Source organism: Ursus maritimus, unplaced genomic scaffold (assembly GCF_017311325.1).
Source record: "Ursus maritimus isolate PB19 unplaced genomic scaffold, ASM1731132v1 scaffold_31, whole genome shotgun sequence".
NCBI lineage: Eukaryota > Metazoa > Chordata > Mammalia > Carnivora > Ursidae > Ursus > Ursus maritimus.
In genome coordinates, this window is record NW_024425675.1 from 8,568,481 (window position 1) to 8,584,509 (window position 16,029).

Genomic DNA, 16,029 nt, shown 5'->3' on the forward strand with positions numbered 1-16,029 from the left:
TGCTTGATATGAAGCCTTAACAACACAGATTTGAGAGCCATGGTCCATGAAATAATGAGAGTGGGTGACATTTCTCTTGGAGGGTATACAGAGAAAAGAAAAAAATGAGAGGGTTGAGATGATATCCTGAGTCATACCACGATGGGCAGAGAAAGAGGATTCCACAAGAAAAAAAAAAAGCAATTAGAGTCTTAAAGAGAAAACAATCAAAACAAATCAGGAAAGTGCTATTTTAAGGAAGTCAAGAAGAGAGATTATTCTGAGCACAAGGACATGACCAACTGAAAAGTGAAGAAAGGAACAAAAAGTGTCTACTGGATTCAGAGCAAATAAATTCTAATAATCTCGGAAAAGAGGTGAGGAAATGAGGACAGCAAGAGAGGCCGCTCTGAAAAGCTTGGTGGAGAAGAAAAGGTAGCAAGAATGATAACTGAAAGGGGAAGTAAAGGTAGTTGGGGTGAGTTTTTTTTTTTCTTTTGTTTGTTTGTTTTTGTGTTCGGAGACGGCAGAAACATGAGTGTCCTTATGTGCTAATTGGCAAGAGCAGGAAGAGAGGGGAAACGGTGAAGGTATCAGAGTGGGAACGACGGTGGAGTAAGCTTCCAGAGGAGTGGAGAGGAGGGGGAACACAGCGCTTGAGGGCATGGAGATGAGTTTAGCCTGCAGGAGAGATACACCTTGTATATGACAGATGGCAAGGAGGGAAAGGGTGGACACATTTGCAGTGGGAATCTGTGACTGAGATGGCAGGGAGTTGGGCAATTTCCCTTTTGGTGATTTCTATTTTCCCCATCAAGTAGGAGGCAAAGGCACAGGCTGAGAGCAAGGAACTGAAGTGGTAAGTTAGGTAATTTGAGGAGAGTAGAGAAAATTTTAAATAGCTGCTGCAGAGAAAGAAAGCTGATGAGAAAGATACCTACATGGATTACCAGAATGGAGAGCCAGTTGAGATGAGAGATCATGAATGTGTGTGCATTATCTAGAAGCCTGGTTGAGATCCGGGATTTCAATTTGTAATATTGGTATGATAGAAGAATAGTAGAGAAAAGAGAGCTAAACCTAGTGACAGAAAAGCAGCTGACGTGGTGGATCACAGAAGGTAGGCAAGAGTAAGGAGACTGTGAAGATACAAGTGTCTCCTGTGTTCTCAGTCCCAGTCTGTCTCTTCCAGAACCTGGAGCTTCTGCAAGAGGGCAATTAGAAGCAGAGATGAAACGGTTCCTGGTATTAGGAATTTCCTAGGTATGACCACAAGAATAGGTAACCAGTAGATGTGGCGTAGGGATAAAGATCAATGGAACTGAGGAGGTCAAATTCTGAGGCTACAAGTGACCTTATTATTTGGGTCACACTGTTTATTTTTTTATTTTGAGATGAGATGTCATCTTTAGTCACGGTTTTATTCATGTTACAAAAAAACCCAAACAACCATATTCAGTAGCTCAGATGTTAGCTAAGGCTGCCATTCCCATGATCATACAGGAAATACTGGCTCAAACTTCCCTAGACAACGTCTAATTTAGAGGGAATTCTATATATCACCCAGCATCTGCTAATTTGATTCAGGTTATGGATTGTTTCACTCTTGCAAGCATTTTGTTCCTATATTATACAGAGCTGGCATAGACTTGGAACTTCAGCCTTTTATCTTGTCCTCCTCACTAACTTCTACCTTGATGAAAACAACAAACAAAGCAAGAAAATTCTTATAAGGCCATTGTATGCAAAGCAAAAAAAAAAATTAAATAAGTTTAAAAAATTAAAGATTTGTCGTAATGGAAGGGAATATACATTGTAGCGATGCCAACAACTTCCAAGTCAAGTATTACATTTGGCAGCTCATAAAAAGCCCTGTGGCCATTTCTGAAGTAGGCTTTCATTCTCCCAGTGGACTGCTTTACTATCTCTTCTCTTCTCTGCCTTTTCTTCTTTAAAAGAAGGAAAGATTCTCCCAAATTGCCTATCTGAGTGATTTAGTTTTCTCTAAGCTATACCTTTCAAAGTCAGCTCCAATTCTTCTTGCATATCAAAAACTTGGCCCCGTCCTTAAATCCAAGCAGGAGATGATAGTAGCTCAGACCCCAGCAGTGGAGGTAATGAGAAGAGGTCAGATTCTGAGTACATTTTGAAGGTAAAGCCAACAGGATCTGTTCACAGCTTGGATAAGGCATAAAGGCAGTAAGAGAAAGAGAGACGTCTAGGAACTCCAAGGTTTTTGGCCTAGCCAACTGGAAAGATGAGTTGACATGAACTGAGGTGGGGAGGCCATGGGGAAACAGGTTTTGGAAGGAAGGATCAAGAGTTGAGCTTTGTTCATATGAAACTTAGTGTGTTTTATATCCAAGTGCAGATGTCAAGCAGGCAGTTGAATGGTCTGAGCTGGAGACTCATATATGTATGTATTATATACAACCTCTTTCCAAAAAATTTATTTCTAAATATTCTTTTACAAAACTGATCTAACAATAGAACATAGACAACCACAGTCTCTTCTCAATAGGAGATAACCCACGTTAAACGCAGGCATTGTATTCAAAGTTGATATCCAGGACATTTTTCCTGGAGTCTGGAGAAAATCTATAGATTGTTTCAAGTACAGTAGCAGATTAAACTACTGCATCTAATTTTATTTCCTTCTGAAATCTAACATTACATTCAAGGGACTTTAAAAAAAGACCAACAAAGACAGGGAGAATTGGAGAGGAGAAAATAACATTTTATAAATTGAAATTCAGTGGAAGAGCGACAACTGCCTAGCCGACTTCAAGAATCAGAATGCGAAGCCAATAGTGGGAGAAACTGAGAACAAACCCAGTTTGCAATGTGGAAGCCTCAAAATATTAGGAACTGGTATCCCTAAGTACCTCTGGAATTGGTTGGTAGGGTTCAGGATGGAGGCTGTAATAAAGAAAACTGAGTAAAAGAGCCCCTTCCCCAACTCCACACAGCAAGTCACTGCCCTTCCCCAACTTAGCAGCTGCCCAGAGAAGATAAAATAGGGTCTCTGGACTGGAGGACAACAGCCACTGTGAGGTAAGGATATTCTACTGAAGATGGAGATTAGGTGAGCATATAAACACTGAAAGCTAACTGGACTATTTGCCCTACTCAGTCCCAAATCCGTACAAACCAGTCCCTTACTCTGTGGGCTGGAGTTTGAAAAGCTCTTACTTGGAGAATTTGACCAGCTCAACACAAAAGATTTCAAGAAATTGACCTGGGGAGTACTCCAGCCAGCCTTTCCAGGCCTCTGATGGCTTATGGGAACTGTTGTGTGTGAATTAGAAAAAGATGTTCCCTCTGGGAAGATGTAGTTTTGCTGGTGTCAGACTTAAAAAGGAGATCACACTTCTGTAGGAAGAAAAAGGCATCCCTTCGTCCAGGAAGATGTAGCCCCTGAACATTGTTCATGAATTGGTGAGCAAGTAAGAGCTGCATTTCAGGCCCCTTTAATCTGGCGTCTTCATGGACAGCACAACTCTGAGTGGCCCTGAGACCACCCAGATTACCCAGCAGTAAAACACAAAGTCAACAAGCCCTATCCACGTGCTCAGACTCTCCATTCATCCAAGTAAGTCACATCTGAAGCATGTCTTGAACATAGAAGACAGAAACTGAAATAAATAGAAACAAACAAATCAGTTCTTGAAAGAAACAGAGTGTAGCAGAGAGAAGGAAAAAAAGTGAAAATCCTCAGAGAGATATAAAAGTATTGCATGTATGAAACCGAAACAGAGCTCTATAAAAAAAGAACATTCAGGGAGCATGAACTGAAGAGTTGGAAGATAAATCTCTCAGAGGCATCTATCCATCAAGAAGATCTAGGGGCGCCTGGGTGGCTCAGTCTGTTAAGTCTCTGACTCATGGTTTCAGCTCAGGTTGTCATTTCATGGGTCGTGGGATGGAGCCCTGCATCAGATTCCACACTCAATGGGGAGTCTGCTTGCAGATTCTCTCCCTCTGCCCCTCCTCTCACTCACTCTTTCGCGCTCTCCCTCTCTGCCTCTCTAAAATAAATAAGTAAATCTTAAAAAGAAAAAAAAAAAGAAGATCTGACAAATGTAAATATTTATGTCCCCAACTTGGGAGCACCCAAATATATAAGTCAATTAAAACAAACATAAAGAAACTCATCGATAATAACACAATAATAGTAGGGCAGTTTCATACCCACTAACAGCAACAGACAGATCATCTAAGCACAAAATCAACACAGAAACAATGGCTTTGAATAACACACTGGACCAGATGGACTTAACAGATATATTCAAAACACTTCATCTTAAAGCAGAAGAATACACATTATTTTCGAGTACACATGAAACATTCTCCAGAATAGATCACATACTGGGTCACAGATCAGCCCTCAGCAAGTACAAAAAGATTAAGATCATACCATGCATATTTTCAGACCACAATGCTATGAAACTTGAAGTTAACCACAAGAAAAAATTAGGAAGAATCATAAATACATGAAGCTTAAAGAACATCCTACTAAAGAATGAAGTGGGTTAACAAGGAAATTAAAGAAAAAACAAAACAGTACATGGAAGCAAATGAAAATGAAAACATCACAGTCCAAAACCTTTCGGATGCAACATAGGCAGTCCTAAGAGGGACATATATAGCAATACAGGTCTATCTCAAGAAGCAAGAAAAGTCTCAAAAACACACATCCTAACCTTATACCTTAAGGAGCTAGAAAAGGAACAACAAACAAAACCTAAAACCAGCAGAAGGGAAATAAATAAATATTAGAGCAGAAATAAACAATATAGAAACAAACAAACAAAACACAGTAAAACAGATCAACAAACTAAGAGCTGGTTCTTTGAAAGAATTAATAAAATTGATAAACCCCCTAGCCAGACTTATCAAAAAGAAAAGAGAAAGGACCCAAATAAGTAAAATAACAAATGAAAGAGGAGAGATAACAACCAACACCATGGAAATACAATTATAAGAGAATATTATGAAAAATTATTTGCCAACAAACTGGACAATCTGGGAGAAATGGACAAATTCCTAGAAACATACAAACTACCAAAACTGAAACAGAAAGAAATACAAAACTTGAACAGACCCATAACCAGCAAAGAAATTGAATCAGTAATCAAAAAATCTCCCAACCAACCAAAGTCCAGGACCAGATGGCTTCATAGGCAAATTCTACCAGGCATTTAAAGAAGAGTTAATCCCTATTCTTCTCAAATTGTTCCCAAAAATAGGAATGGAAGGAAAACTTCCAAACTCATTCTATGGGGCCAGCATTACCTTGATTCCAAATCCAGATAAAGACCCCACTAAAAAAGAGAATTCCAGGCCAGTATCCCTGATGAACATGGATGCAGAAATTCTCAACAAGATACTAGCAAAACAGATCCAACAGTGCATTAAAAGAATTATTCACCACGATCAAGTAGGATTTATTCCTGGGCTGCTGGGGTGGTTCAATATTCGCAAAGCATTCAAGGTGATAACCATATTAACAAAAGAAAGGCTAAGAACCATATGATCCTCTTAGTAGATGCAAAATAAAAAAAAAGCATTTAACAAAATACAGCATCCAATCTTGATAAAAACCCTCGACATCATAAAGGCCATATAGGAAATACCCACAGCTAATATCATCCTCAATGGGGAAAAATGAGGGCTTTTCCTTTATGGTCAGGAACAAGACAGGGATGTCCACTCTCATCATTACTATTTAGCATAGTACGGGAAGTCTTAGCCTCAGCAATCAGACAACAAAAGGAAATAAAAGGCATCCAAGTTGGCAAAGAAGAAGTCAAACTTTCACTATTTGTGGATGACATGATACTCTCTGTTGAAACCCTGAAAGACTCCACCAAAAAATTACTAGAACTAATACATGAATCCAGCAAGGTCTCAGGATATAAAATCAACATACAGAAGTCTGTTGCATTTCTATACACCAATAATGAAGCAGCAGAAAAAGAAATCAAGCATTGATCTCATTGACAATTACACCAAAAACCATAAGATACCTAGGAATAAACCTAAACAAAGATGTAAACAATCTGTACCCTAAAAACTATAGAACACTTATGAAAGAAATTGAAAAGGATACAAAGAAATGGAAAAGCATTCCATGCCCACAGATCAGAAGAACAAACATTGTTAAAATGTCTATACTACCCAAAGCAACCTACACATTTAATGCAATCCCTTTCAAAATATGACGAGCATTTTTCACAGAGCTAAAACAAACAATCCTAAAATATCTATGGAACTACAAAAGACCCTGAATAGCCAAAGCAAACTTGAAAAAGAAAAGTAAAGCTGGAGGCATCACAATTTCAGACTTCAAGCTGTGTTACAAAGCTGTAGTCATCAAGACAGTATGGTACCGGCACAGAAACAGACACAGATCAATGGAACAGAATAGAAAACTCAGAAATGGACCCACAACTCTATGGTCAACTAATCTTCAACAAAGCAGGAAAGAATATTCAACGGAAAAAAAGACAGTTTCTTCAACATACAGTGTTGGGAAACCTGGACACCTACATGCAGAAGAATGAAACTGGACCACTTTCTTATACCATACACAAAAATAAATTCAAAATGGATGAAAGGCCTAAAAATGAGACAGGAAACCATCAAAATCCTAGAGGAGAGCAGAGACAGCAACCTCTTTGACCTAGGCCAGAGAAGCTTCTTACTAAACACATTGCCAGAGGTAAGGGAAACAAAAGCAAAAATGAACTACTGGGACTTCATCAGGATACAAGCCTTCTGCACAGTGAAGGAAACAATCAACAAAACTAAAAGGCAGCCTATGGAATGGGAGAAGATATTTACAAATAACATATCTGATAAATGATTAGTATCCAAAATATATAAAGAACTTATCAAACTCAACATCCAGAAAACACATAATCCAGTTAAGAAACAGGCAGAAGACATGAATAGGCATTTTTCCAAAGAAGACATCCAGATGGCTAACAGACACATGACAAGATGCTCAACATCACTCATCATCAGGGAAATACAAATCAAAACTATGATGAGATACCACCTCATACCTATCAGAATGGATAAAATTAACAACACAGGAAACAACAGATGGTGGCAAAGATGCAGAGAGAGGGGAACCCTCTTGCACTGTTGGTGGAAATGCAAACTGGGGCAGCCACTCTAGAAAATAGTATGAAGTTTTTTCAAAAAGTTAAAAATAGAACTACCCTATGAGCCAGCAATTGCACTACTAGGTATTTACCCAAAGGATACAAAAATACAGATTCAAAGAGGTGGGTGCACCCTGATGTTTATAGCAGCATTATCAACAATAGCCAAACTATGGAAAGAGCCCAAATCGACATTGACTGATAAATGGATAAGGAAGATGTGGTATATATATATATATGATGGAATATTACTCAGCCATCAAAAAGAATGAAATCTTGCCATTTGCAATGACGTGGATGGAGCTAGAGAGTATTTCACTTACTAAGTGAATTAAGTCAGTTAGAGAAAGACAAATACCATATGATTTCACTCATGTGGAATTTAAGAAACAAAACATGAATATATGGGAAGGGGGAAAAAAGAGTGGGAAACAAAGTGAGAACAAACTGAGGGTTGATGGAAGGAGGTGGGGTGGAGGATGGGCTAGATGGGTAATGGGCATTAAGGAGGGCACTTGTTATGATGAGCACTGGGTGTTATATGTAAGTGATGAATCACTGAATTCTTCTCCTGAAACCAATATTGCACTGTATATTAACTAACTAGAATTTAAATAAAAATTTAAAAAGAAAAAAAAGAAATGTTTCAGAAAGTAGAGCAAAAAGATAAAAAGATGAAAATAGGGAAGGAAAGATAAAAATTAGAGAACCAGTGCAAAAGATCTAACTTCAGAATATTAATTTCTCAAAGGGATAACTGAGAAAATGGAAAGGAGGAAATGAAATGAGATCATTCAAGAGAATTTCCCAGAATTGAAGTGCATGAATTACCAGATTGAAATGGCACATCAGGTGCCCTGTATACAAGGACAGAAGCAGACCTATCACAAGATATAGCACTGTAAAATTTTAGAACATTAAGTATAGTAATAATAAAAAGATTCTACAATCTTCAAAAGAGAAAGGAGAGAAAAAGAAGATTGAGTGAGAGAAACCAAACGTCAAGAACACTTTGGGCTTCTCAACAGTAACACTGGAAGCAAGAAGAAAATGGAGCAATGTCTTCAAAATTCTTCCAATTCTTCAAATTTGACTTCTAATTCTATATTCAGACAAACTCTTAATCCAATAAGAGAGAAGACATGTGAGTCTTAAGTTTACCTTTTTTGCTGGGTGCAAATCTTTTCATCAGGTCTTGTAAAGGTCAGGTAGGGGAAGAGATTAACACTAATCATTTAAAATATTAAATTCTCAGTGTATTTCATTTCTGTACGGTCTTCTCCACGTTCCTTTGCTTAGATTGAAGTTTCTAACTTCAACATCTTCCAATCCAATAAGAACAAGTAGAAAACCTTACAAAAAAAAGCATCTGCGTTCTAATCAGACTCATAAATAAGTTTATAGGATAATCTTTTCCAAGACAAAGGTACAGTAGTTTTATTCAATTATTCTAATAGCAAAGTGTGAGTGAGCTCTGTTTTCTATAATATAAATTGATAAAAGAGTTTAGCCTTACATTTTTGTGAATATTTAGAATTCTAACCATTTCCCTATTCATCCAACTTCTCCCATTTCCCTTGGAAACATATTTCATATCTGATGCTTTTATCTCATCTTTATTAATAGCTACCTCGTGCCTTTATTTACCCATGGGGGCTGATGTCCTTCTGGACTAGAAACTGATGCAGGAGGAAACTGTAATTTGAAGAAATGATCAATCTATTACCATGAACACAGAGTTGTGTTAGTGGCACTTTCTTCACCTAACAGGACATGACAAGGCCCTGTTAACATACTAATTCTCAATATAACTAGACCAAAATTGCTGATTGGAGTCAATCTGATTGGAACTCTAGCAGAGAAAGTGAGCTGACAAAAAAAAAATTCATTTTAATCTCTCTACCCTACAACCTCCAATTCTAGATAATACCAACAATGGTAATTATAACAATCATCATGTAGGAACATGTAGAAGAAGCACTTTACATTTATTATTTCATTTAATCCCCACATCTTTCCTGTTAAAAAGGTACTATTGCCAATCCTAATTTTACTGGTAAGAAGAACTGAAGATCAAAGAGAGTTACCCCACGTCATATGCAGTTAGGAAGTCAGGATTCAAACCCAGACTGTGAACTCAAAGCATGAACTCACAGCCACTACACTCCATAATCTATGAGAATATAGTGGTTTTTTTTTTTACTTCCAGAGAATTATCTTTGTCATTTGATCTACCCAATAGCAAAATGCAATCCTAAACAACCCTATCCTCATAAATCTTTTTATCCATTCCCAGCCTATCATTTCTTTAGCAGTCTTAGCCAGGAAACTCCCATATGCACAGATAGGCTTTATAGTTGATAGGAAAAAAAAATTGAAGAGCAACTTGAATCCATTCCAAACAATACCATGAACTTCCATGCAGGGCTTGTGAAGACTTACCACTTCCTTTTCCTCTAACGGAGAACACAGAGTCCCACAATCTCCTGATGCTGCCAGTCATCAAGGCATGTCCATTTCTAGAATTTCTAGCATTCTTTAGAAGGTTGTTAGGGCTCTCTTTAGCACGTGCCTGTGTGTGTGTGTGTGTGTGTGTGTGTGTGTGTGTGTGTGTGTCTGGGCACAAGAGCTCTCTACTGGAAGGCTCATGGAAAAACAATGTGGAAGAAAAGGGCAAACCTTTTTGAGAGGGCAAACCTACTCAACTGTAAACATACATCTGCACAGAAGAGGCACCAGATCAAACATGTAGACCCCGCTTTCAAGCTTTGTGGATATGAACCTCACATCGGGTAAATAGGACACACGCTCCTGTCACTGGAAGGCAGACACCATTAAAGGGCAAGCCCCTTGATTCACTTCACTGACCAAACAGAATCAAAGGTTTTGCCCCAACCAACAAATGTAAAATATGTTTTGAGGCCCACGGCTCTGGTGAGCTGTCATATGAAATGAATTACCAGGGCTCAAAGTCGGGATGTGAGGGAAACCACTGAGGAGCCTCAGCCAACCTGCATAGCCAGGAAGCCACTGTGCAAGGCAGACGCGGTGCAAATGCCTTGCTTGTTCCTGGGCTGCACACTAGTGCGACAACCACACCGCGATGCCTTGTGAATGGGAAAACAGCTAAAGCGTTCACAGTTCAAATGAGCTCTGGGAACTCAAGATCTTTCTGGAAAACCTGCTAAGCTTGGTGTGCAGGCAGGTATTTCAGAGCTCATCCGGCTCTAATTAAAACTCATATTTCCAGTCTGTGTTCACCCAAACAATGTTGAGTCAAACCACAAGAAAATCTGTTATCACTCAAATTGGTACATATTTTTCATACAACTGAAATATTATATAAAATCATGAACTGTTAGATATAAAAGTAAAAATTGAATGCAGACACCAATTCCCATGCTACCTTTGTCTCACCTTCTAGGGGATGTGAATCATAGGTCACAGCTGCGTAGTGAGGGCATGCACCTTGAGATCAAAGCCTTTGACACTGGAGGAAGTATTTGTGTTACTCCGATCCACAAACCACGCTTTGTGCCCCTCCCCTTGTCCTCGTTCACGCCAACGTTGTAAAAAGTAATGTGTTTGAATGATGTTTTAAAGCACCCTGTGCAATTAACTTTGAAAGCAAGGGGGCCAGTTTTCCTTCAGTGTACATATGAAACTCCCAATAAATTTAAGGTCCTTGGGTATGTTTGGGGGAGGGAAAGATTAAAAAGAGGAAAGTTTTTGAAAGGAGCAAACACTTCAAAAAGGTAAACCTGAGGTGTTTTTCCCCCTTATAATATCAAAAATGCTTTTATAGTTGGAAAATGTCTACAGATCAAAAAATATACACCCAGAAGAGTGTACTGCTTCCATAATCACTTGTAACCAATTTGCAACTCACTTTCTTAAGAAAAGTACCCCTTTACGTAATTATCGCCAAGTATTACAAAACGCCCTCACCTTGCCCCGTGTGTTAGTGATTGGAAAACACATGCTGCTCTTTATTTCTGTTAGCTGCCCATCAAATGCAGAATTTTACACTAAGTTTCTGTTATGTGGATGTTTCTATTCATTTTAAAGCATTCCTCTGAGTGCCCTAGTTTGCCTAAGAAGCTCTTAAAAATAAAAGCGTATAATCCTGAGTCCGATTCAAAACCAAGACACATATATCGTACATGTTGTTCAGATAGTGGTTTGGGCAAGTAGCACATCCTTTTTCAATTTGTAAAGCAGCATTCGCAACACAGCCTCTGGGTGTAGTAACAAAGCAATGAGTAACATTGACTGACAGCAGTAAGTAAAGTGCAGGAAAACCAATAAACTCAGCAGCAGCATCCCCAAAAGAGAGTCTCAGGAGTGCTTCTCAAATATCAAGCCATTCATACCCTGAGCACACAGAAAGTTCTACACTTCCAACACTATACCCTTGATTGAGAATGTTCCTGGCTAAGGAAAATAGGTAGAGCAGGATAAATTAACTTGTGAAGAATAAATCACTGTGCCTGGCACATAGTAAGCTTGGTAGCTAATAAAATCATTTCACATTGTACAAATGTTAGGTAACCTACAGGCCCAGTGCCAGTGAGTCACTCCAGGTACATTCAAGGAAGCAACTCTCACTGCCTACCACAGGTACTGTTCTAAGCCATCCTTTTCTCCTTTTATTTATTTTTTAAAAATTTCACCCTTGCCTCTACTTTGGGCCTTTAAGATACTGGACTGCTGGGTTCCACTGGTGGAGCTTTTAGATTAAACATTTACTAACCACCATATGTGATAAAGAATGAAACCTTGTGGTTAGTGCAAGAAACTGAGGCTAAATTAATTCCCCAAAGAGTAGTAGTCCTCTTAATGCATTCAGGTCTAGAAGTTACTCAGGTCCTAGAAAAAGTCATTGACAGAGTAGAGTCATAAAAAGGGTCCTGCATTGATTTGATATTATATTCCACCGTAAAGCATGTGAATGAATGCACAGCAGATCCTCCCCTCTGCAACCTTTATCTCGCTGATTCCTGGCATAGCCAACACACTGCAGGCTCTCTACCGAGATGCCAACAGCCTGCCAAACGTTATGACTAGTACATTTCACACTCACAGTTCATTAGTTTATGTAATATGAAATTATATAACTGGCATCAGGGGTTTGGGAATAAATGCAACTGACTTGGAAAGCCAGAGGAGGGGGGAACCATAAAGCAAAAACATGATCTGAGGGAGAATGGACAAAATGCAAGTTCGGTTTGGGCAGGTATCAGGCCAAAGGGCTGCTTTCCAAGGGAGCCATGCAAGGCGTGGTGGCAATAGCTGATGCCAAGGGAAGCCTGGGCCATTGGTGCCCATAGGGGTCAACCAGAGATGAGGTGGGGACTGCAGAAAGTGCTGACAGGGCTAGACTGACCTTAGGGCCAAAATTCCTGCTTCCTCATTCCTCCCAAACTAACCAGGGCTGGGCTCCAGGGAATAGAAGCCAGAACCAGACTTCAGAACTGGCGAAATAATCACGATGATAATGAATACCACTTATGGAGCTCTTACTTTGTACTGAGCATGGGTTTATGTGATTCAAATGCATAACCTGCGTGAAGCCAAGCTGCCTCGTGGTCCAGTCCCGACATGGAAATGCAGTCAGACACATAAGCCTGGAGACCGAGTAGCAACAGAAAGTGATTTTAATCCTAGTTGCACTCTTTCTTGAAAACAGCACTGTTAAACTTCTTTAAAATCCTCTTATCTTTTTTTGTACTCAGTACATCTGTCTCACCCTAAAGTTGCTCCTAAAATAACCCCCCTATTCCAACTTTTCCAAACTCTCTATTCAAAACAGGGTGGAAGCTCTTCCTTCTCTCCACCTTCCTCCTTTCCTTCCCCACATGTTGTTTCTTTCTCTCCCACAAGGAATCCTCCACCTTGTCTGGTGTGAATTCTCCCCGCCTGTGCTTCTCCAGTTTTTCCTCTCACACACTGCATGCTTGGATCCATGCAAGGCTCAGGGAACAGTCAGACTTAAATGGGAAGAGGAGAGCAGGGAAAGAGCAAAGGATGTAAAGACAGGAAGAAGCTGTGAATACAGGTGTTCAAACATTTTCTCAAGGTCTCTATTATCTCACTCATCTTCACAAGAAGCCTCAGAGGCAGGTGATTCCCTTAAATTTATGAGAAGATAGGGGTTAGAGGTTCAGTAACCCACCCAGTAAGTGAAAGAGTCAGGATACAAATCCAAGGAGCTATGACCTCAAAAACCAGCTGCTTGACTACTGTTTGCCTTTTCTAGAAAGCAGCTGAACTGCATAAGGCAAGTGTCTAGTTCTCTGCTCAGATAGTCTGGGTTCACACTAGAACTCTAGTTCACCTCTTCCTAGATTTAAAAAATATCAACAACAGAATCTACTGGAGGAGAGACCAAGGACCAGTGCAAAAGCAAGACAGGCTGGCCTTGTGAGATAGGCATTAGCTGGGCTTGTTAGAGCGGGCAATCTATGTTCCTCCAACTTCCTGAACAACATATACAGAGAACTATACATCTATACATCCCATTTGCTTGTGGAAATCAAGTCTTTCATGTAGCAATCAGGCCCTCTCTCATCCAGGGCCCAGAAAAGCCTACAGGTAACTGACATTATTCATTATAACGACATGTAATAAAAAAATTAATATAGTAATAAATATTGTCTATTAAAGTGATTTAGGCTGTTGGAAGAGTTTAATGCTATATTTATAAAACAATGGAATCGAGGGAATTCATGAATTCTTTTGAATCATCATCTACTTGAGTGAAGGAAGGAGAAAATACGTTATGTAAAGGGAAATCATTAATAATTTTTTAAAATCATCAAGGGATTATATGATTTACCAAATCATATATGTATAATGGGAGATTCCATCTTTATTTTCTTCTATTTGGATAACCAGCTCTCCTTGGGCCATTTGTTGAATGGTTTAACCCCCCAAAATGTCCCTTGAATTCATTCTGGCCACACTATGCCTGGGTCCTGCTGTGTTCAACTCTCATCACCTCTGGCCTGAAGGATTTCAAGGAGCCTTCAGTATCTTTTCTCTACAGTCCATATTCAGCACAGTGCCATGTAAGTTATCTTTCTAAAATACAAACATGACCATGCCACTCTCCTGATTAAAGTGCTTAAATAACTTCTTTTTATTACCTATGGAATAAAAGCCCAACCCCTCAGCCCACCATACTTAAGACGTTTCACAACATTTCTCTTTATAACATCTCTTTGCTTGTCAAGTCATCCTTCTTTTCTGTCACAATCAACATTTGTTCCCAAATGCTACTGTGTAGAAAATATACGAATCAAATTAAATTTTCAAATCCTTTGTCAGAACTACTCATTGGAATCATAATTGATAGATTTTTAAAGTTCTGATTCATTTCTTTGATATTTATTTGGCATCTCCTATGTACTAGGCATGATACGGTATTATAAGTTTCAGAGTTTACAATCTAAAGAAGGACAGAAAACATCAATCCAAATATCTGTTTAAAAGGGAAGATATAGTGGCGCCTGGCTGGCTCAGTTGCAAGAGCATGCAACTCTTAATCTCAGGGTCATGAGTTTGAGCCCCACGTTGGGTGTAGAGATTACTTCACTAAATAAAGAACAAAACTTAAAAAAATAAAAACAAATAAAAGAGGAGATATGATATAAGGATAGTAATAAGCATTTGAGTAAACTGCTATGAGAGCTGTGATGAGGGAGAAATAGCATCTTATTTGATGGAAATCAATGGAGGCTTTGTGGAAAAGTTAACTAGGTCATGAAAGATGGATGAAATTTAGAAAGTCAGAGAAGAGGATGAGAGAGCCTTTTAGGAAGAGGGATGGCATCAATGAAGGCAAAAGAAATGGGGAAGTGTGTGACCTTGGATTACAGGATAGAGCAAGCAAAAGACGAATGGTTAGAAAGGTAAACTGAGGCCAGAGCACAAAAATCCTTTAAAGGACAAGTTAATAGACTGGGCTGTAGTTATTTAGCACTGGGAGTCAAAGCAGTTAGGGGATTGACATAATTAGGTTGTGACATGATCAAGTGGGTTGGAATACAGAGAAATTAAATCTAAAGGGGGCATGCTAATAGTCTATGCTGTTGGCTTGGCCTGGAGGCAGAAAAGCCAGAAAGAATGCAAGATAAATTTCAAAGCAGAATCCAGAGCAGTTAGATGACCAAAGAAAGGAGGGAGAAGCAGGTTTAGCTCAGCTCCAGAAAATAAAAAGGTAAGCATTTCATGAGAAATCCCTGCGTCTGGTTAAGTACCATTTATGTTTTCATTTGCCTAAAAGGAATTTCTTGTACTTTTCTTTTTTGGTGACTTTTAAAAACATTTAATATTGAAAACTGTTTTCAGAGCCAAACTTTACGCCTTGAGATTAATTTAATTAATTAATTTATACTCGTTTCCCTTTTTGTCTTCTTTTACATGTGACAGCTTCTGCTGGATATGGTTGGGTCCCCTGACCAGGACCTCCAGGAAGCCGCAGCTGGTTGTATATCCAACATACGGAGACTGGCTCTTGCTACAGAAAAGGCAAGGTACACTTGAAATGTGAACCGACATTACCAGCTACCAAACTTTGCATGACACAGAACATGTCAGTCCCAAGGCCAGGAAGCCTAGATCAAGAAGGATTTTTTTAGCAAATGCTTTACAAACAGATAAATGTCTGGATGAAAACACAGGAATTAAAAATGCAAAGGTGCTATTCATCCACAAATTGCATGGACATTTGTGTTCTGTTTAATATTTTAGGGATATGCCATGTAATGAAATGTAAAGCCAATACATTTATGATAATTTTCCAAGAACTTGAGAACCTATGTATAGAGTACATATATCTATTTCAGTGATACTTTTGTATTTGTGATGATTTTAA

At 38.9% G+C, this 16,029-nt stretch overlaps 1 protein-coding gene across 1 annotated transcript in view; it reads left to right on the forward strand.

Moving 5' to 3' along the window:
* The window catches only part of ODAD2 (outer dynein arm docking complex subunit 2), a 170,923-nt gene extending 154,894 nt beyond the window's left edge, over nucleotides 1-16,029 (forward strand). Inside the window, exon 19 of the mRNA XM_008683879.2 lies at nucleotides 15,585-16,029. Coding sequence (XP_008682101.2) covers nucleotides 15,585-15,698 — 114 coding nt within the window. The 3' untranslated portion in view covers nucleotides 15,699-16,029. The remainder of the gene's footprint in view (nucleotides 1-15,584) is intronic.